Consider the following 20,356-nt stretch of genomic DNA (forward strand, 5'->3'; position numbering starts at 1 on the left):
CAGTTCTCTTAACTATATGCACTAGCAAGAGTGTGCAGAGAGAACTGAAGTAGGGCAAAGGTTGGCACTGTAGTTTAGGGTCATGAATGTATGTGGATGTATGTATATAGTTTGAGTGTTAAATGATCCAGTTTTTGGATGTTTTTTGAAGGTACTGTAGACATAATCTCTTGATCTTTTTCAGTTTTGTCTTTGAGACAGGGTGTCATGTAGTTCAGGCTGGCTTTAAACTCTGTGTAGCTGAAGATGTCCTTGGACTATGAATTCTCCTGCCTCTACACCCTGAGTGTTGTGATTATAGATGTGGGCCACCATTCCGGGTTTTACTGATGGGTTTGCTGTGGGATAAGTGAAACTTAATTTTATTATTCTATTATTAAATAAAACTTGGGAGTCAGATTTTGGGGTAAAAATCTGATAGATCCACAGAGTGATGGAGAAATGATCAGCTGATCCTACTGCTCCATGCTTCCCAGATCAAAAAGGCCCTCCAATCTTTTTAAGCCTCTCCCTATTCCTTTCTGTGTGTCCACCAAAAACTCTATGGTTAATTCTGGTTAGCTAATCTCTAACTCGGCCTGCCCCAATTCAAGGTCAACTTTATTGGCAGTCTTGGAGTGTCAGAAGGTGCTCAAAATACCCTACAACAGATGAGAAGTCAAAAATGCCTTCAAGAAAGAAGATGCAGGATTCAGGAAAAATGTCTCTGGGGAGAGCACAGGTTACAGATGCCTTTTAGACACCCAAGCTGTGGCATTAACTGGGTGCATGCAGCTGGGATTTTTAATAGTGAGGCCTGGGCTGGAGAGAAAGGCATGAGACTGAAGGTGAACCTTGGTTGTTAGCTTGGCGGGATTTAGGATTACCATGGAAACAGATTTCTGTGAGGGAGTTTCTATATTAGGTTAATTGAAATGGGAAGGCAAGCCTAGATGTAGATGGCACCATTCCACGGGTTGGGGGTCCTGGGCTAAATAAAAAGGAAAAAGCAAGCTGAGCAATTTGCATCATCTCTCCCTGTCCTGACTGCAGGTGCAGTAGAACCTGCTGCCCGCGATGCTGCCATGACTTCCCTGCAGCAGAAAGACACGTCATACAGAGAGCTAATTGGGTGAGCGTGGACAGAGAGAAAGTGAGGGCCTGGCCAGAGCCTTGGACATGCTAATAATGACAGACAGAAGAGGGAGAGCCAGGAAGGAGACTGAAAAGGGAGCAGGAAGCTGCTCCAAAGAGTCATTCCGTAGACATTGACTTATGTAAATGCTTCAAGGAAGGAGATGATTTGCTGTGTCCAGTGCTGGAGAAAGGCCCAATAAGGTGATGGTTGAGAAATGACTAAGGGATTTAGTAAAGGGGAAGTCAGGGATGAGGTTGACAAGGGCCAGTGTTAGGAGAGAGGTACAGCCACTGGAGGGTGGACAGCAGGGAAGTGGTCACTTTTTGCACAGAAGAAATGAAGATCTGTTGGCTGTAGTGAGAATGCTTCAAAGAAGAGAGAAGAAATCTAGGAGAAAACCAGGAGGACACTGAGACATACAGAGAGAGCCTGTGTGTGCTGGGTATGGAGGCACTTGCCTTTAATCCAGTACTTGGGAGGCAGAGGCAGGAGGCCTCTGTTCCAGGCCAGCCAAAGCTAAACAGGAAACCCTGTCTTGAAAAACCAGCCCCCCAAAAGAAGCCTAGCCCCCCAACTTATCCTTTGACAGTTTCACAATGCATACAACGTACTGCAACCATTTACACTTCCTAGTCTCCCCTCCCTGCCCATCCTCCCTCCCCCTCCCAACGTCTTGTCCTCCTCTTCTTTCTTTCTTTCCAAGCCACTGAGTCCAGTGCGTGCTGTCTTCACACGCATGGGAGTGGGGCCATCTACTGGAGCATGGGTGGCCTACCAGGAACCACACCCCTGAAAAAACTGACTCTCACTTCCCTAGCAGTCATCAATTGTCGATAAGCTCCTCCCCATCCACGCTGGAAAGTGGCTTGGCTTGATTTCGTGCTGTTAAAATATCTTTGAGAAAATGGGAGCCTTTGGGATTTGGAGCGGAAGTGTAGGAGCTGGGACGGGGTTACGATTAATCCATGGATGCAGGAAATGTGTATGTGTGTGTGATGAACACGTCATGTTTCCTAATCTCCATGGTATTCTTGATGAAGTACGAAGCAAAGTCAGGAGTGAGGACAAAAAAGCAAGTTTGATGAAAGTTTGATGATGGTGAAGGGAAAGGGAAAGACGTTTGAAACCAGGTTGTGAAGTTGGTGCCTTCCTGGCAGTTTTGCCCGGCAGGTTAGTCTCCCCCTGCTCTCCACAGTTGCGTTTCCTTGGAGACCAGACGTTAGCGAAAGCGCCTGGTCTCCTTGGGATCCATTCTGAGACGCGAAGTAACAGAAGCTTCACGGACTTCTGGAGACGGTCTGTGCCTGGAAGATCAGGACTCTTCTCTTTTCCCCAATGGCACAGAAGTAAGCAGAGAGCGCAGCGGGGTGGCAGAGCACGCATGCGTGGGCTTCATCGCGCAGCCTTTGCTCTCCAGGCTCCAGCTCGCTGGTTGCTTGGTCAAGAGGGTCTTCAGGATCCCTCCTTGGGCCGGGGTTGATGGAAGTTCTCCCACCCACTCCCTTCTCTTTCCAGACACACCCCCTCTAGGACTCATTTCTCAGGGCGCAAGTCGCAAGTACTGGTGAGTACCGGAAGGGCAGCAAGGACTGGTGTGGGTGGAGGTCTCTGTGACCCCTGTGTTCTACCTGCTATCAACTCCCATGGTCGTGATAACAGCGTGATAGACTCTGGGCCTGGGTTTCAAGCCTAGGAGAGGCACTGGAGCAAGCCTCGGAGCCTCATTTAATGCCATTCCTTACCTGACCATAGGGGTGAGTCAAGCTGCTCACTGATGTCATTGCCACCCCACTTGCTAGAGGGTGGGTCTTGGGGTTTTCCTCTGTTTCTTCAGATTCTTAGCACCTCATGGCCTACATGTCCTTGCTGAGTTCTGGCTACCTGACACAACAAATGCCTTGCAAATACGTCTCACAACTCAAGGCCTTAGGCTGTGTTGTTAGGTTCACTTTATGAACGAGAAAATCGAGGTTTAGAACTCAGGTCACTTGCTCTAGGATACAGATACCCTGAAAGGGCAAGCTGGAGTTGAACCCTTGGATCCTGGGGCTGACTGTGTTTCTGTGTTACATGTTCCCTAACAGTGGTCAGAGAAGAACCCGAAGCCATTCACTCTGCCTCCCCTCCAACAAGCCAAAGGCCACAGCAGAAGCAAAATGAAGACTCCGTCTAGTATCCAGCCAGGTGGGCAGAGGCTCTTGGGAGCTATGGTGGGTGTTGGGGACAAGTCAGAGTAGCTACTTTTAGCCCTTGACACCGTTCATATTAGGCTAACTAATGTGACAAATAGCCTTCAATTTTCAGGTACTGATACGGAAGTTCATTTCTTAGGAATGTATTTGTAGATGTGTGGGGAGGAGCTGGTTGGTCTGTTCCATACAGTGATTCAGGGGTCTAGCCTCCTTTAGCATCATGGGTCTAATGTTCTGTAAGCCCTTAAGGACCTCTGCTGGCAGAGAGGGTAGAGAGAGCAAGAACAAGGGGACCTAGACCTGAAGTGACACATATCATTTGTACTCCTTCCAAGCTTGCAATTTTCATCACATGACCATGTCTGCTTGGGAAGCTGGGAAATGTCTGGCTCTGTGTTCAGGAGGGGAACAGTTTGGGGAATTAATAGACTCCATCACAGCATTGTTAACCTTCCCAAGGAAATTATGAGGTCTTGGCTCAGGCAAACATGGGTTTGCATCCTGGCAATGCTATTTACTCATTTAGAAGAGTCTTTCATCTTTCTGAGCCTTAGTCATCTTAACTGTGAAAAAGGATTGTGTGGGCTAGGCATGGTGGGTACACACAGATAATCCCTCCAGCATTCAGGAGGAGGAGGCAGTAGATCATGAGTTCAAGGATAGCCTGAACTGAATTGTGTTGTGTAGCAATTTCCTGCTAACAGAAACACACCCTGCCCTGTGGACCCCATGGAGGGAGAAGTAAAGGAAACCTAGAGGACTCAGGAGGTAAAGGAAAGCTATAAGGCTCAGGACATTCCTTAAATAAAGAGTTGCAAGATCCCTCCTCTATTCTTATGAATAGTTACAGCTATCTAGAGAGCTATGGCAGAGTGCTTGCAAACAGGGAGCTCCAGGAAGGCAGTTTTCATGAACTTTCACCCATGTTTGGGTGGGCTTTGGGGGATGCATCTGCCTATGAGCTATCTATGCCATCTGTGATCTTCTAAGTCATCCTTAACTCATACTCCTTCAAGTAACCCTGGTGAAAACTGGCTCCAGTGGCCAGACTCAGGTGGAACAATGTATCTGGTCTGTTGTTGGTGCCCTGTCTAAATGTTCATACCTCCCCAGGAAAAGCCATACTGCATCCTATCTCCCCACCCAGGAACTTCTTATATATATGAGAGACAGGAAGGTCTCAGTATGTAGGACAAGTTGGCCTCAAACTCCTAGAAATCCCCCTCCCTCTGACATGAAGTTGGATACCCTGGAACTAGAGCTACAGACTGTTGTGAGCTGCCATGTAGGTGCTGGGAATTAAACTCAGGTCCTCTGGAAGAGCAACCAGTATTCTTAATTTCTGAGCCATCTCTCCAGCCTCCTTAAAATTGTTATTATTTTTTTGTTTTTGTTTTTCTGAGACAGGGTTTCTCTGCCTTTGGAGCCTGTCCTGGAACCTGTTCTGGAGACCAGGCTGGCCTCGAACTCACAGAGATCTATCTGCCTGCCTCTGCCTCCTGAGTGCTGGGTTCAAAAGTGTGCACCACCACCACCTGGCTACTTCTATTCTTTTTTTTTTTAAAGATTATTATAATGTTTTTGTGTGTGAATGTATAAGGTCTGGGTTCAGGTGAGAGGCTGTGCTCAACATAATAATGTGAAGAGCTAATGAGGATAGCATTTGTGGCCAACCTCTGCCTCCACATGCACGCTTACGCACATGCACTTGCACACACACCTGTTCTAACACGTGAAAACACATATGTACATACAAAAAAAAAAAAGAAAACCCAACAAGGTACAAACAAAAAAATAATACTTCTGTATATCTTAACACCAGGTTTCTACCTGTGGGTAATCTTACATTCTTTTTTTTTTGTTTTTGATTTTACAAGACAGGGTTTCTCTGTATTGTTTTGGAGGCTGTCGGTCCAGCCTGGCCTCGAACTCACAGAGATCCGCCTGCCTCTGCCTCCCGAGTGCTGAGATTAAAGGCGTGCGCCACCACCGCCTGACAATCTTACATTCTTAAAGTCCCAATAGTTTAGCACCTGCCTGTGATCGATCCCAACACTTGAGAGGCTGAAGCAGGGGGATTAGGAGAAAGCCTCTATAGCTACATAGCTAGTCCAGGACCAGCCTGACCTACATGGGACCCTGTCTCAAAACTAATCCATCCTGTAGTTAGCATTTAGTAGTAAGAGTAACTTGTCATTTCAGCACTTAATATTAAAATTTCCCAGAGTTAAGGATCTTGATCCGTTAGACACTGAGTATGGTTCTCAAGTGTACACTTGTACTCGGAGTAGGGATGTTGGTGGAGACTGAGGCTGGAGACAAGCAGCTGAGTGGTGGTTCTGTGTTGGTGTAGAACTGTCTGAAAGGAAGCAGGGCTTCTCCTCTCACCCATGCCTCCTCCCTCCCTCCCTTCCCTTACAGCCCAGGCTGTCATCCTCCTGCCTCCACCTCCTGAGTGCTGGGAGTACAGGCTGGAGCCACCATGCCCAGTTGATACAGTATTAAGGATTAAACTCAGGGCTTTGTGCATGCTGGGCCAGCACGGTGCCTGCTGAGCTGTATCCCATCCTAAGCATCTGCTCTGTAAGAGCCTTTACTCTGTCTGACTGCCACGGACGGTGTTGCAGAGATGGCTGGGTGGAGTTCTGCCTAGCTGCTATGATCACTAGATGTGATAGTAGCTAGGAGCAAGGAGCCAGCCCTGAAGATGTGGCAGGTTCTGTGTTAAACACCTTAGGCCATGGTGACGTCTCATCCAATCTTCATGACCCACCTATGGGACAGGCGTGACTGTTCTCATCTTATAGGAGGACTGAGGGACTGGAAACCATGTGGCCTTCCAGGTGACAGAGCTGCTAGAAAGTCCTTCCTGCGGGCTGGAGAGATGGCTCAGCAGTTAAGAGCACTGACTGTTCTTCCTGAGGTCCTGAGTTCAATTCCCAGCAACCACATGGTGGCTTACAACCACCTTGAATGAGATCTGGTACCCTCTGCTGGCCTGTAGGCAGAAAGCTGTATACACAATAAATAAATAAAATTAAAAAAAAAGAATGTCCTTCCTGCCTCAATTGACCTTTCTCCCAGCCTGGTGGGGAGAGCAGGGATTTGGGTTTGTAGGACATGCTGCCCCCCCCCACTTGCTGCCCCTTTCTGTGTCAGGGGCTGGAAGAACACAGAAGGGGTAGGCTCTTTATTTTATTTCTTGAGACAGGGTCTCTGTATGTAGTCCTGGCTGGCCTCTAATTCACAAGAAAGCCTCCTGTCTCTGCCTCCTAAGTGTTAAAGGCATGCGCCACCATGCCTGACTGTGGTGGGGATGATGGTGGTGGTAGTTCTTGATTTTTGGCTGGTTGACAGTGGGGTTGGCCTGGTTTACCTCAGTGTCTCCCTTAAGTTCACCTTCCAGGGAATAGGTTGACCCTGAAGAGAAACTGAAGCTTACACTCTGGGGGAGGGGTCCTGCCCCTGACTAGCTCTGCTTTTGCTAGCCATCCCCCAGTCATCCCCATATCACTGCATTCTCCTGGATCTCCTCCCCCACCCCTCCCCCCAAAGCAAGGCCCATGGTAGAGCTGGGGTTTCTTTGTGGACAGCAGTTTTATCCTTTTTTGTGTCACAGGGTAAATCTGTAAATGAGTGGGTTCTGGGGCCTGATCCCAGGCCTGTATGCACCCTCATCCTCTCTCCACCTTTCCCCATCTGTCCTCAGCGGTGCAGTCCCAGACCTCTGTAGAGATGGCAAATGTAGACAAGAATCTACGAGGACTGCAAAAAAGGGATCAATTGCACCATGGGAAGATGCAGGCCAAGGTTCGGCTGATGCGGGTAAGAGAGGCCCAGAGCAGAGACAGTGAATAGTTCCTCACACTGCGTAGCACCGTCAGTTTCCTCCTTACGGCAAGCCGTGCGCACACTTAACTTTTCTCGTTTTACAGGTGGGAAACAAATGGCTTGTACTAGGTCATGCAGCCAGAAAACAGTGGCACGGGGGCCAAAGCAGCTAAGATTGGGCTGTTCTGCTTAGACTGAAAGAATTCGACTGGTTCTCCGGATTAAAAATGTAACCAGTGGCTTGTCTTATTGCTGGCAGTACACAGAGCCCTGTCCATTTGGGAGTGGTCCTTGGAAAGGGTTCTTCTAGAACCTTCACATCAACTGATACCATTGTAGCTAACTCATCTTCCCGCCTCCCCAGGCCAGGGCTCACTGGGTAACCCAGCTGTCCTTAAACTCAAAATTCTCCTGCCTCTGCCTCCAGCGTGATGGGACACAGGTGTGTGTTACCATGCCCACTGTTGTTATACATTGTTTTACAGCTTCGGTAATCACTTGAACCATATTTTATTATTATGAAAGTTATTATTATTATTTTTGTTTTTCAAGATAGGGTTTCTCTGTGTAACATCTCTGGCTGTCTAGGAACTCACTCCGTAGACCAGGCTGGCCTCAAACTCACAGAGATCCGCCTGTCTCTACCTCCTGAGTGCTGGGATTAAAGGAATGTGCTACCACAACGCGGCTTGATCATATTTTAAAGTTTTTTTCTTTTAAAAGATTAGTCTCATGTAGCCTAGCTTGTTAGCTTGCTCACTATGTAGTAGAGGGTGACCTTGAACATAGTTCCAGGCCAGTAAGGGTTAAATTGTGAGACTCTGTCTCAAAAGTAAAAGCAAAAACCTGTGTTTTTCCCTTCAGCCATCATTTTGCCAGATGGTTTCAACGGGTCGATCATTCGCAGGAAGGTCTGTTTCTGATGTTCTTTTTATCCCGGCTGTAGGAGAGCTTGTGTGTCCTTGTGTGACACACAGTGTGGACATGGCCACCCTTGCAGTAAGCTCAGCAGTTCTTCATGCAGTCTTTTGTACGCATTCATTCATCTGGTCAGCGGGTCCTGACTGAACACCTGCTGTATTCCGAGAGTCGCCAGGGCTGGGCTCTGGCCTTGGGCAGACAGACAATTACACACACACATATAAAATGTGAAGTGTAAGCCATAGGACATGGCAGTTCATTCCCAGATTTTCATTCTACCAGAAATTTGAGCTCAGTTCCTGGGGACTTGGGAGTGGTTTTTTTTAACCTCCAACACAGTTTTGTACTTTGGGGTCTTGGGATGTGGAGAAAAAGTGGAGAGGTTAGCAGTCATGGACAGTAGCTCTGCTGTGTGTGACCTTGGGTAGACGTGGAATCTGAACTTCTATGAAGTGAGACTAATTAGTGCATGTCTCCTAGGCTTGCTATCAGGTAACGCGAGTACAGGACATAACACTGGCACATGGCAGCCACACTGTACTTGCACTGGTATTGTTATCTGGTACAGCATACAGGAGCTGAGGGCCAGGGCAGATGGTGAAATCAGATGACCATAAAGAACAGAAGAGAGCGCACAGACAGGATGGGAACGGGAGCAGGGTGGGGCACTGGAGCTAAATAATCGAGTTCTAGCTGTTTGCTGTGCACACGTTGAGCTTGCCCACATTGCCCCAGTGGCTGTGGTGGAGGCTTTATTTCATTTCTAAATGGCAGTTCTCTGAAGCAGCAATTAGTTATTAGCTGCTTAGATCATACCAATGAGTTATCTGAGGTCAATTAACTTCTCCAGGTCCCTCACCCCTCATGGCAAGTGGCAGATCTGTGACAGCCTAGTCCTACTCATACTGTGAGCCAGCATCTCATAGCGGCTGCTGCTGCTGCTTCTGCTGCTGCTTCTGCTGCTGCTTCTCCTCCTCCTCCTCCCCTTCCTCCTCCCCCCTCCCTCCCTTTCATTTTGGTTTTTTGAGATAGGGTTTCTCTGTGTAGCCTTGACTGTCCTAAAACTCACTCTGTAGATTAAACTGGCCTCGAACTCGCAGAGATCGGCCTGCCTCGGCCTCTCTGGTGCTGGGATTAAAGGCGTGCGCCACCACTGACTGTCTTTCTTTTCTGAGACAGGGTATTTCTACATTACTCACACTGGTTGGCCACATGGTCCTCTTGCTTCAGCCTGTGCTGGTGTGACATGCCTGTCCTACCACGCACTGGGCTCCTTGCAGCACGAATCCCGCTGAGTTCTTGAGGTAGGATAATGGACAGACTTTGAGACTCTGAAGTCTGGCTTCTCTGTCTCAGCACTATCAGTTCCGGGCTGTGTGACCGTGTCATTTAACCTCCCTGAGCCACCACTTGTGAGCTGGAGGATGAAGGGACTCCATGTGTCATCTGTCATAGAACTTGGCTGCCCTCATGTCTAGTAGGCTAACTGTTATTAAAATTGTTATTAACTGTTGACACTATTGATCTTACGTACTGCTGGGTGTAACCTTGGGCAAATCACTTACCCCTTCAGACTCACTTTCCACAGGGGCATTGTATGATAAGAAAATGTGGGTGTTTTCTCTCCTCCACCCTTCCTTGCTTCTGGTCCAAACATAGCCTGTCATCTCTGCCACCTTCTTACCTAACTGGGCCATTATCATGTTCATTCTTTCTAGTTTTCATTGGTTTGGAGAGGTCTTTAGTATCCTTACGTACTAATGTTTGGTAATTAGATGGTGATAAGCCACCAACTGTGGGATGAATTCTCTGTGACAATGGGTTATACATGCACTGGTGTGTGTGTGTGTGTGTGTGTGTGTGTGTGTGTGTGTGTGTGTGTGTGTGTTGCTTAGTGGGTGTCTCCATTTCCAGGCACTCTGACCTTACGGGCTGGGGAACCACCTGGCAGCATTTACTACAGGAGGCCTTGGGGCAGGAGGGTTCTCAGCCCCTCCCCATCCCTGCTTGCAAATTAGGGCACATATACAGTGCTACCTTCCTCCCCACCCACAGCTGATGCTTCGAAACCAGCGGACCTCACTGCAGGAGCTCTCCAGCCACGAGGAATTCCTCAGCAAGCTCAACCAGGAGCTCATCAATTCCATTCAGGACATGGAGGACAGCATGGCCTTGAATGTTCGGGAAATGCTGCAGCAGCAGGGCATTCTCCGGGTGAGCCTCCTCTTCCCCTCTTCTAGCCTCCTTCCTGTGCGAGCGCGCCCCCTGCTGGTTACTCCTGACCCCGGGGGGGGGGGGATGCAGTGCCTCCCTTCATCCCCACTTACCAGCTGGGAGAGTTCTGGCTAACTTTGTGTCTTGGAGCTTGGTGGAGTGGATCACAATAACACAACCTCAAATGGGAGGTTGTGGCTATCACTCCTGGCATTTGTACAATGGAAAGTATTTGGTGCTGCCATTACCATTACCACTGCTGACCAGGTGTCCACAGTGAGATGTCAAATGCTCATATACGCCTCACAACAGCTTGACAGGGTGGGTGCTATTCTTGTCCTCTTTTTACAGGAAAGAAATGGAAAGCACAAGGCTGTGGGATTTAACTTGCTCCAGGCCATCCAGATAGCAAGAACCAGAGCCAGGATTTAACTCCAGGCAGTCTTACCCCAGGATCTGTGTCTCTCTTGCCCTGCTACCATTGTCTTTTAGGGAGTACAGTTGATTGGGTCCACTGATAGTTTGCAGGGGGGCGGGAGGAGAGGAGCAACTATCGTACTGTCTGGAGCCCACGCTGCAATAATGAAACTCGGTGGTGACGAGTAGGGTCTGGGGATGAAGAGTGCCTTGGCAATCACCCTCCCTGTGCTGGGGTGACAGGGTAGGAGGTCACAGGGACTGAGAGTCAGAGAGTGGATGAATGATTTCTCTATGACTTCTGCCCAGAGCTGACCTGGAGTCTGTGAGGTGGGGGTGGATTAATCTCTCAGGCTGCTGTGGGAAGATACTGGGGTAGGGAACTTCCATAGCAGTAGAGGCTGGAAGTTCAAGGTCAAGGGGTCAGTAGGGCTGGCTTCTCTTGTAGCCTTTCTTCCTGTTCTGCAGATGGCCATCTTATTATTATTATTATTATTATTATTATTATTATTATTATTTTGGTTTTACAAGACAAGGTTTCTCTGTATTGTTTTGGAGGCTGTCGGTCCAGCCTGGCCTCGAACTCACAGAGATCTGCCTGCCTCTGCCTCCTGAGTGCTGGGATTAAAGGCAAGTGCCACTGCCGCCTGGCTCAGATGGCCATCTTCTTATGATGTCCACATATGTGTGGAGAGAGTGCTGCTGTCTTGTGGGGACACTCTGGTCCTCTCTGATGAGGGCCTGTCCTTGTGACTCCAATCATTATTTACTTCTCTCAGGGTCCTGTCTCCAAGAGCAGTTACACCTAAGAAGCTTTGGTAAATACAGTCCAATTTCAACAGAGACCAAAGCCACACAGTTCTTCAGCCCAAGCAAACTTCTTGTTCATACCACACACACACACACACACACACACACACACACACACACACACACACCTTGCATGTGGAGGCCAGAAAGTGGTGTTTCTCAGGAGCTGTCCATCTTTATTGAGACAGGGTCTCTTCCTGGGATCTGAGACTTGTGCATTAGGCTCGGCTGGCTGGCTAGCATGCCTCAGGGAATCTGCCTGTCTCTGTAGCCCCAGTACTGGGGCAATAAACCCACATCATCACATATGGCTTTTTACTGTGGGTACTGGGGAGTGAAGCCAGTTGACCCATACCTTTAGTTCCTTGGACCATCTTGGGTGTACCTATGGACCCTGGGGAGGGTCACAGGCAGTTGCAGTTAGCATTGGGTATGTGATGTTCTGGAGGTGAGGTGACTTGGGGAGTCTCAAGGGGACCTCTGCCTCAGACATTGGAGCATCAGGAAGACTTCCTGGGGAAAGCCATACTTGAGCTAAAGTCTGCAGAAGTGTGGACTGGTGGCGCTTGGATGAACCAAGCGTTCCAGGCAGAGGAAGTAGATGCCCCAGACATGGGGCGAGGAGCATAAGGAGCTACAGTTGGTTGGCTGAGTGAGTGAGGGATACAGCAAAGATGAGTTTGCCCCACGTCAGATCATGGAGGGTTTTTCCAGCCATGGCAAGGAGTCCATTGAGGACTGGAGTGGGAGGTAATGGCTCTCCAGCCTCTCGTCAGGTTGCTGGCCTGGGCGTGGGGTTGTGGAAGTGCTCTGTGGCCACAGCCCACTGTGAGCCGAGAGCCAGCAGAGGCTGGTGGTCAGCTGACCTCACCCCTTCCCTAGAATGTCATCGACATCTTGGAGTACTCGAACAAGAAGCGGGTGCAGCAGCTGAGGTCTGAGCTCCAGGAGTGGAAAGAAAAGGAGGAGAGCAAAATAAACAGTAAGGGGTGACTCCCCCCACAGCCTCACCCAGGAGCTTCTGGGGGAGGGCAACTGCATGCACTGCCTTTCTGACTACCAGGCCCATGCTACCTTCTAGGGAGAGCACATTGCTGAGATCTAGAGCGAACAGCTTACAAAGGATGAAGCGTGCACAGCGTGTTCCAGGCCTGGGTGTTCCTACATCTGTGGTGGCACACTCACTGTGACCTCCTGGATGCAGGGACTTTTGTCACACTTTACCTGCCAAGGAGATGACCGAAGCAGGAGAGGAAGTACCTGCTGCAGGCCGTGTGCCTAGGATTTGGAATCCAGGCCTAGCCTGGCTAAGCTTCCTATTGAGGTCCCTCTGGGAGGCAGTGGCTGGGAACCAGGTCTGGCTTCCATTGCTCTGGGTCTACGTTTTTTCCTCCCTCCCTGAGAGGCTAGATGCCGAGGAGGTGTGTCAGGGGGCTTGTGCCAGGCAGTCTGAGACACTGGGGAATCCCCTCCATGGAGGAAGGCAGGATAGACATTCTTGTATTTTTTATTTTTTGTTTTAGGAGATTTAGTCATACTTTATTTTACGCGTTTCAATTTGTAGGGCAGACATAATTCTTCAGGTCAAGGGAACCCTCACATGATTACAGTCACAAATTGGCACACTATATTAAAAAATAAAACCAAACGGAGACAAAATATGAAGTGCGATGCCAACTCAGACCCAGCGTGCACTGCTCTTCATATGAGATCGTGGAACTCTCTGCTGTGAGCTTACCAAAATAGAGCCAGAGCTCAGAGGTCACAAACGGTGGCTTACAAAATAAAGCCTCTTTTCCAAGAGCTACTTGTTTTATAGAAAAATATTGCAAACAAAATTAGAGCTATCTGAGATGTTTATTATCATATTGTGTGTGGTGCACTGGTTCATACCAACCTCTTAGGACACAGTGTCTGGTGGATGGAACCTGCATTTCTGGTCAGGTGCACTGTGACCCCGCTTCCAGCTCAGGGTGAAACACAGCTCAGCCCTGCTGACTGACCAGAAGTCACAAAATCTGAACATTCCCAGCCATTGGGTACTCTCATAATTTGTTCCTAGTCTGAGACATAGAAAAACTGCTCGGGAAACATGACATAATTTGCATTTCTTCCTGAAGGAAGAAAATGTGTAGAGATCTGTAAACTAAAACATATTTTTTTAAAAATAGAAAGCAATAGCTAATTCATTTTCAGAGCTGGAATTTTACTCAGAGATGATTCAAATTTTAATTTTGTTTTTTGAGACAGGATCTCACTATGCAAGCCCAGGGGTCCAAGCTGGTCTGAAACTCTCTATGTAGCCCAGATTAACCTAGGACTTACTGTAATTCTCCTGCCTCAACCCCCTGAGTGCTAAGCTATCACACCCGGCTTTGAATTCTCATGTTTTCCTGAAGGGTTGGAGGCTTAAGTAAACAGAGATGTGGCAGAGCGATGCCCATGTATTCCGATCCCCTGATTTCCCTTTGTGATTATGCAAATTTTAAAGAAAAGGGATCTTACAAGCTGTGTACAGCAGCTTACACCTCAGTTTCTTTTGTCACTTGATGAGTGGCTGAAATGAATTCATGTCGTATGTTGGTCATGGAAACCCCGTGTAAGCAATGGAAGCTTCATTTGAAGGCCGAGGTCTTGAGCAGGATCATGATTCTGGACTCTGCTTCCTGGATGCGCAGGACCGTGTAGTACTCCAGTTCCTCCCAGCCATGCTTGTACCATGCTGCATTCCAGACGTCTTCCCTGGTCTGAAGGTCGTTGTAAGCCCAAAGATGATGCACCATGTATAGCTGCCCAATTTGAGGGAAATCCCCCAGCTGCCTCGTTACTGTCCTGTGTAAAGCCAGTGGCATGGGCCCAGTAATTGCCCCATTCAATCATTGTTCCTGTTCAGGGTTGGTAGGACCTGTGTTCGTATATGTTGGGTCCTGATCTCGGCACCAGCTCATTCCAGAAACTGAACTCCAACAGCAGCTGGTTCCTCCTGGAGAGAAGCTTGTCGCTTCTGGCTTCACGGAAATCTACAAATTCCTGGTTTTCTTTGAGTTTATCCATGACCTCCATGAGGGCTGGGTAGCCTCCTTCTACCTCCAGAGGTGGACGGCTTGATCCTGCTTGCCATACCACATGTTCCATGTCCCCACCAAGGTACAAGGGTACCACTTGCCTTCTTGGATCTTTGGCAACACTTCTTGGAAAATTTTGTTGTATGCGTCTAGACATTCTGGCTTAACGTTGTGAAACCATAACTTGTACAGACTGATCATCTCCTTCTTGACCAGGGATCCACTTTTCGGACAAATAAGGACTTGAACCAGCTGTCTTCCCGAGATCTGTGACTTGAGGATGTCACTCTCCAGAGCCCAGACAGGAAGCTACCAAGGGTGGCTGGCTGCGGCAGGCCTCCTTGCGTGAGCAGCACTCATGCTGTGCTGACATCTTTGCTCTGGAGCCTCGACATTGTCTTTTATTCATTTACTTTTTTGAGGCAGGGTCTCACTCTGTAGCTCAACCTGGCTTGGAACTCACTTTGTAGCCCAGGCTGGCCTTGAATTCTCAGCAGTCCACTCTCCTTAGCCTCTCTGGTACTGGGATTACAGGTATGAGCCATCCTGGCCACTACATTTTGTCTTAATCCCGTTGTGGGCACCATTGCCACCCTGTCTCTCTGGTCATGCTTCCTTGGGGGCATGTATCTGAGGAAGCTGAGATCAGTTAGGGGTAGTCGGTGAGGACCACTCAGCAGTCAGCAGAGCTGGACTGGTTTCATTTCTCTTTTCTGGGGCCTAGACCCTAGCAGCTTCATCTCCTACCACCTCCTGCCTCGTGTAGGCACACCTCAACCCAGATCCTGGTCCACTGGCCAAGGGCAGCTGGGTTTCAGGGGTCTCCTGGGAAGGCCCTCTAAAGGAAGGCCCAGACATCTGTGTCCCCCCAGTCTTTAACTGCCCTTCCTTTCCTCGTGCTGTCCCTCCCCAGGCCTGCAGCAGGAGTTGGAGCAGCTGAACGCTGAGATCCAGAAGGCCCACGAGGAGGTGAGTTTCCTGAGCACCTACATGGACCACGAGTATCCTGTCAGGTTGGTACAGATCGCCAATCACAAACGCCAGGTGCAGCAGGCCAAGGACAGCCAGCAGGTAAGGGAGCCCCTGGCCCTCATACCTAGACTGCACAGAAGGTGAGGGTGTTGGCTAAGCCCTTCTGCCGACCCCCAGGATGAGCTGGACAACCTCAAAGAGATGCGTCAAATGGTCCTGGGGAAATTTTCCAACATGATTCAGGAGAAGAAGAAGAAAATCCTGAGATCTCTGATGGCGGTGAGTAGTCAGTCGCTGTGGGGTTTCTCCAGGTTCTGGCCTGGCTCTCCTAGCTTCCCTGTCCTCTGCCTCTGGCATCCCTGTCATCCACCTATGTGCTCCTGCCTTGTGTACCCAGAGACAGACTCCTCCTTCATCCACAGAAAATCCAGAAACCCTATGAGAAGATACTCATGCTGAAGACCCAGGACAGCAAGCGTCTGCAGAGGTGCACGGTCTGGTTCAGGGAGGTGAGGGCGCCAGGAAGGCCATGGCCTTTGCGAGGGACCTGCAGGCGGGCCTTGGCTCACACAGACCTGTTCCAGTGCTGGCCTTCTTCCTTGACTGCACCATTGCTGTCACTCATCATTCATCTCAGAGGATTCATGATGGCTTGGACCTTGACTCACTGGTCACCATTGTAGGCCATCACATGTCACCTTAGCACCATCACATGTCACCTACCCTACACTAGCCACTTCTCTTCATCCTTTGGCCCATGATCAGAGTTAGGGAACGAGGCCCCACCCTCTCTGGTGGGAGTGTCCATCATCCTGGCACCATTATCAGTTTTCAACTCAAGGTCCCTTTTTTACACATTGTGTGTCCCACCCATTTGTCACCTGTCTCCATTCTTCACTGTCCCTTCACCTTACTTGAAAGGCCCACTCCTGTTTCTAAACAAGGAGGTTGCCTCTCTGTAGTCCAGCACATCTTGGTGACGAGGCCCATACCGTCTCCCAGACACGCTCCTTCTGTGGTATTGTCCCATCTCCCAAGCTTAGACTTCACACTTCCTCTCTGTAGTCCAGCACATCTTGGTGACGAGGCCCATACCGTCTCCCAGACACGCTCCTTCTGTGGTATTGTCCCATCTCCCAAGCTTGGACTTCACACTTCCTTCTTTCTGTGTTTTCCTGCTCAGCTTATCCAGCAGCTGAAGGAAGAAATACCTGTGTTACTTGCGGAGGTGGAGCAAATGTACGCAGAGGTCTGGGACCCCCGGGAGGTCGTTTTTAAGGATATTCTACTTCAGAGACCCAAGTACGTAGTCCTGACTGCCACGCTGGGTTGAGCAGGCCTGTTCCTAGGAAAGGCAGTCTGGGCAGGTGGCAAGAGCCTAGGCATGGAAGGGGAGGAGGCCTGGGCAAGCGTCCATGCTGTCGCCAGCCTAGACACAGCTTTCCCTGCCCATCTCTGGTATAGCTGATGGTAAGTTCCAGGGAAGACTGGGGGACAAGAATGGAAGGACATCTTTTCTGCTTGACAGGCTTCTGTGCTCCAAAGGAAAATGTCTTTTCTTCCAAAATTAACCGTTGACCTGCTTTCCCTGGGATTAGGCTCTATTGTGGGTCTGGATGGTAGATTGGGAACAGGTTAGACCTCTTCATGATGCCACCACAGGACCTTGTGTGGTGGCAGAGCCCAGGCTTGCAAATTATATAAATTTCCCCTTTTGTCTCCCTGTCTCCTCTCAGGCTTTTCCTTATGCCATATCCCCACCCCCACTTTGTATTTTGAGACTGAGTCTCTCTTTGTAGATTATGCTGGGTTCAAATATGATTCTCATGTTCAAGCTTCCCGAATGCTGGGGTTACCATGTATTTAGAGAATTTTCTCCAGGAGAAATCTACCATGTAAGGTTCTAATGACAAACCAAAGCTTTATTCCACCAAGGTTCCTCCTGGGAAACCAATGAGTTTATTGGGTTTACTTAAAGAGTCTGGGTCACCGGGGTCACTGACAGAAGTATGTGTGAACTCAAAGCAGCCTTACTGGGAAGCCTGCTTCCAGAATGGGTGATGGCTCCCCCTGACTGTGTGGGTGGAGCCCTCTTACACTATTCTCTCTCACTATAAACTTTAGCCTCTCCCTGAGACTCTGAGGCCACATGCCTGGTTGGGAGCAGTGGTTAGATGCTCAGCCGAGGGCTCCGTGACCCTCCCACCTGCCTCCTTCTGTGAGGGGATGTCATCAATCGACAGAGTGAGCTGTGATGATGTTTTGCAGTGGGGCACAGCCAAATGTATGAAGATGGTGGCCGCTTGGCTTAAAGGACAGTCTGTACAACACCATGCTGGCTCTTCTTGCTGGCTGACCGTCTCTGTCATCTTTTGCCATCTCCCTTCTTCCTTCCTGTTGTTCTCTTCAGCAATGCTTTTGAGTTTATGACATGCCAAGGAGCCTATGAATGAGAGGAACCCTCGGCTCTGCCACCACAGAGCCGAGAGGGGGACAAGGCATTAGGAGGCCCTGAGCTCTGAACATGTGGCTGCAGAGAGCTCCATGAGCCTGGACGAGCTTGTCGCAGGGCAATGAACTGGGGCAGTCAAGGAAGGACTCTCCCTGAAGATGTGACATTGACATGGGCTCCTGCTCCCCTCTCATCTTGGTCCTTTTTAGGGGGACGCTAGTCCTTGGCAACTCAATTTCCTTCCCACTTTTGACTGTGTGTGTGCGCGCATGCTCCTCCTCCTCCGCAGCATACATACACATGTCTGTGTGTGTTTGTGCTTGTGCAGGGGCTGCAGGTTGAGTTTTGGGGTGATGACTCCCTAGTAACCACCAGGGTTGTAATGAAATTGGAGGTATGTCCTGGTGTCCACGTTGACCCCTCACAGTCCTTTTTTGCTTCCTGCCAGGTGCACCCCAGACATGGCTGTTGAGCTCAACATTCCTGTGCAAGAGTCACTCCCCTTCTAGATGGAAGTGCCTGGCTACCTCTCCTTTCTCCTCTTCCCAGCACAGGGGTTTGGCTGGTTTACCTGTAAGACAATGTCTCCATTTTGAATCTGGCCCACAGCCCCTCCTCTACACGTCTCCCTTGCTGCTCGGACCAGGCAGATATGCCCAGTCCTTGCTGCCAATAAATCTGGGTTTGTGTTTGCTTGGCGCTGGTGTATGGGGCCCCACTTAGGCTTTGCGATGTCACAGCGGTGGTCTTTGCCTTAGGGTCAGGGTTAGTCTGCTGTGCTGAGGGCATCTGGGAGGAGTGCTGGAGTGCTGCTTTCCTCCTCTCCACGGCTCCCTCCTGGTCCAGTGGGAGCTCAGCTTCCTTTACGGTTGGGGCCCAGAGCAGTTGAGACCAGTGCCAAGGTAGAAGAGAGACTCCTGGAAATTTTATTCACTTGGGATCTTTCTGGGCCCCCAGTGTTGATGCCCGTCTGTCTTCTATCCTAGATTTACTCCTCCCCCAAACACACAGAGCTTTGGACTTTCAGTACTGCACTTAAGCTTGCTGGGAGATGTATAGGCTTACTAGTGGTGTAGCAGGATCCCAGCTGATGGAGTTGACTCTACACTGTGCTGACCCTATGAAGTCTGATGTCCGGGTGAAGATGACCCCCACAGCCTTGGGTTTGAATGGGGAGTGTCTCCGGCCGGTACTAGAAACTACGAGAGAACTAATAAAAGCTGGTCATGGGAAACAGGCCATGGGATGGCATTTCCATGGTCTTGGCCACTGCGGTGGAGTTCCTCCTGTGTTCACTGCTGTTGGGTGCAGAGAAAGGGGACAAGGGCATTGGAGATGCCATTGGCTCAGGAGTGCAACCTGGGGTGTTGTCCTCTGGGGGAGGGGCTGAGGCTACAGTAGTTGAGGATGTTTCTCACTCGGGTGTTTGTGGCCCCGTCTCTTGTTCTCCACTGACTCCATCCTATTGCTGGGCAGGGGTTCGCTTTCTCCTTTTGGGGAAGTTCGCTGTTGTTCTCAGCAGTATGGAGGCTCTTGCTCTATGGAATTCCCGCAAAGCTTCTGAGGTTCAGGCGGTTCGGTTCATTAAGCATTCTCCAGCCCCCGGCCCTGTCTTGATTATTTTTCCAGCTGCTGTGATGGAATACCCCATCAAAAGTTACCTAAGGGAGGACATGTTCACTTGTGCTCACAGTCCGAGGGTGCAGCTCGTGGTGGCGGGGAACACAGCGGCAAGAGCTTGAGACATCTGGCCACATCAGTACATCAGTCCCCCGTTGGGAAAGCAGCACGGTGCATGCCTTGTGCTCAGCTCTTTCTAATCCCACCCAGCCCAGGGAGGGGCGTCACCCACCTTTAGGGTGGTGTTGCAGGATACTTGATCACACCTCAAACCCTGAGGTTAATTAAAAATATCCTGAGGTCAGGAGGCAAAGCCAGTGACTAGTTGACAGGAAGTAACCATAGAGGGTAATGAGGGAGTCAGGAAGACAGAGAAACTCACAGGAAGTAGTAGGAAGTATGGCTGTCTTTTTTGGTTTGGCATGGTGCAAGGACACTCTGTTTTAGTTAGGGTTTCTATTGCTGTGAAGAGACACCATGACCATGGTAACTCTTATAAAGTAAAACTTTTTTTTTTCGAGACAGGGTCTCTCTGTGGCTTTGGAGGCTGTCTTGGAACTAGCTCTTGTAGACCAGGCTGTTCTCGAACTCACAGAGATCCGCCTGCCTCTGCCTCCCGAGTGTTGGGATTAAAGGTGTGAGCCACCACGGCCGGCATGAAGTAAAACATTTAGTTGGGGTGATTTGCTACAGTTTTAGAGATTCAGTCCATTACCAGTATGACGTGGAGCATGATGGCATGCAG

General features: G+C 49.5%; 1 protein-coding gene and 1 pseudogene across 3 annotated transcripts; one reads left to right on the top strand and one right to left on the bottom strand.

The window, feature by feature from the left end:
- Window positions 1-1,049: 1,049 nt before the first annotated feature.
- CUNH20orf96 (chromosome unknown C20orf96 homolog) lies at window positions 1,050-18,683 on the top strand. Of its 3 annotated transcripts, XR_005877477.1 has the most exons (12): window positions 1,050-1,111; window positions 2,633-2,681; window positions 3,202-3,301; window positions 7,019-7,134; window positions 10,117-10,275; window positions 12,385-12,484; window positions 15,481-15,638; window positions 15,717-15,818; window positions 15,962-16,048; window positions 16,723-16,841; window positions 17,664-17,783; window positions 18,440-18,683. XR_005877477.1 is itself a non-coding variant. In XM_040746492.1 (11 exons), the coding sequence occupies exons 1-11, from the start codon at window positions 1,065-1,067 to the stop codon at window positions 18,498-18,500; spliced, it is 1,098 nt and encodes a 365-aa protein (XP_040602426.1). In that variant the 5' UTR covers window positions 1,050-1,064; the 3' UTR covers window positions 18,501-18,683. The 3 variants fall into 3 exon arrangements, 2 of the variants coding, with proteins under 2 accessions (XP_040602426.1, XP_012980677.1); XM_040746492.1 differs by lacking the exon at window positions 17,664-17,783; XM_013125223.3 differs by lacking the exons at window positions 1,050-1,111; window positions 17,664-17,783 and adding an exon at window positions 2,302-2,463.
- On the bottom strand, window positions 14,118-15,112 carry LOC106022521 (annotated as a pseudogene).
- Window positions 18,684-20,356: the final 1,673 nt, after the last annotated feature.

This window comes from Mesocricetus auratus, unplaced genomic scaffold (assembly GCF_017639785.1).
Source record: "Mesocricetus auratus isolate SY011 unplaced genomic scaffold, BCM_Maur_2.0 Super-Scaffold_100004, whole genome shotgun sequence".
Lineage (NCBI taxonomy): Eukaryota > Metazoa > Chordata > Mammalia > Rodentia > Cricetidae > Mesocricetus > Mesocricetus auratus.

What these genes read in the sequence shown, in the direction of transcription:
- CUNH20orf96 (XM_040746492.1), top strand. Translation starts at nt 1,065, where the DNA reads ATGACTTCCCTGCAGCAGAAAGACACGTCATACAGAGAGCTAATTGG. An exon ending in TCATACAGAGAGCTAATTGG is followed by an intron (nt 1,112 to 2,632) that starts GTGAGCGTGGAC and finishes TTCTCTTTCCAG; the next exon opens with ACACACCCCCTCTAGGACTC. An exon ending in AGGCCAAGGACAGCCAGCAG is followed by an intron (nt 15,639 to 15,716) that starts GTAAGGGAGCCC and finishes GCCGACCCCCAG; the next exon opens with GATGAGCTGGACAACCTCAA.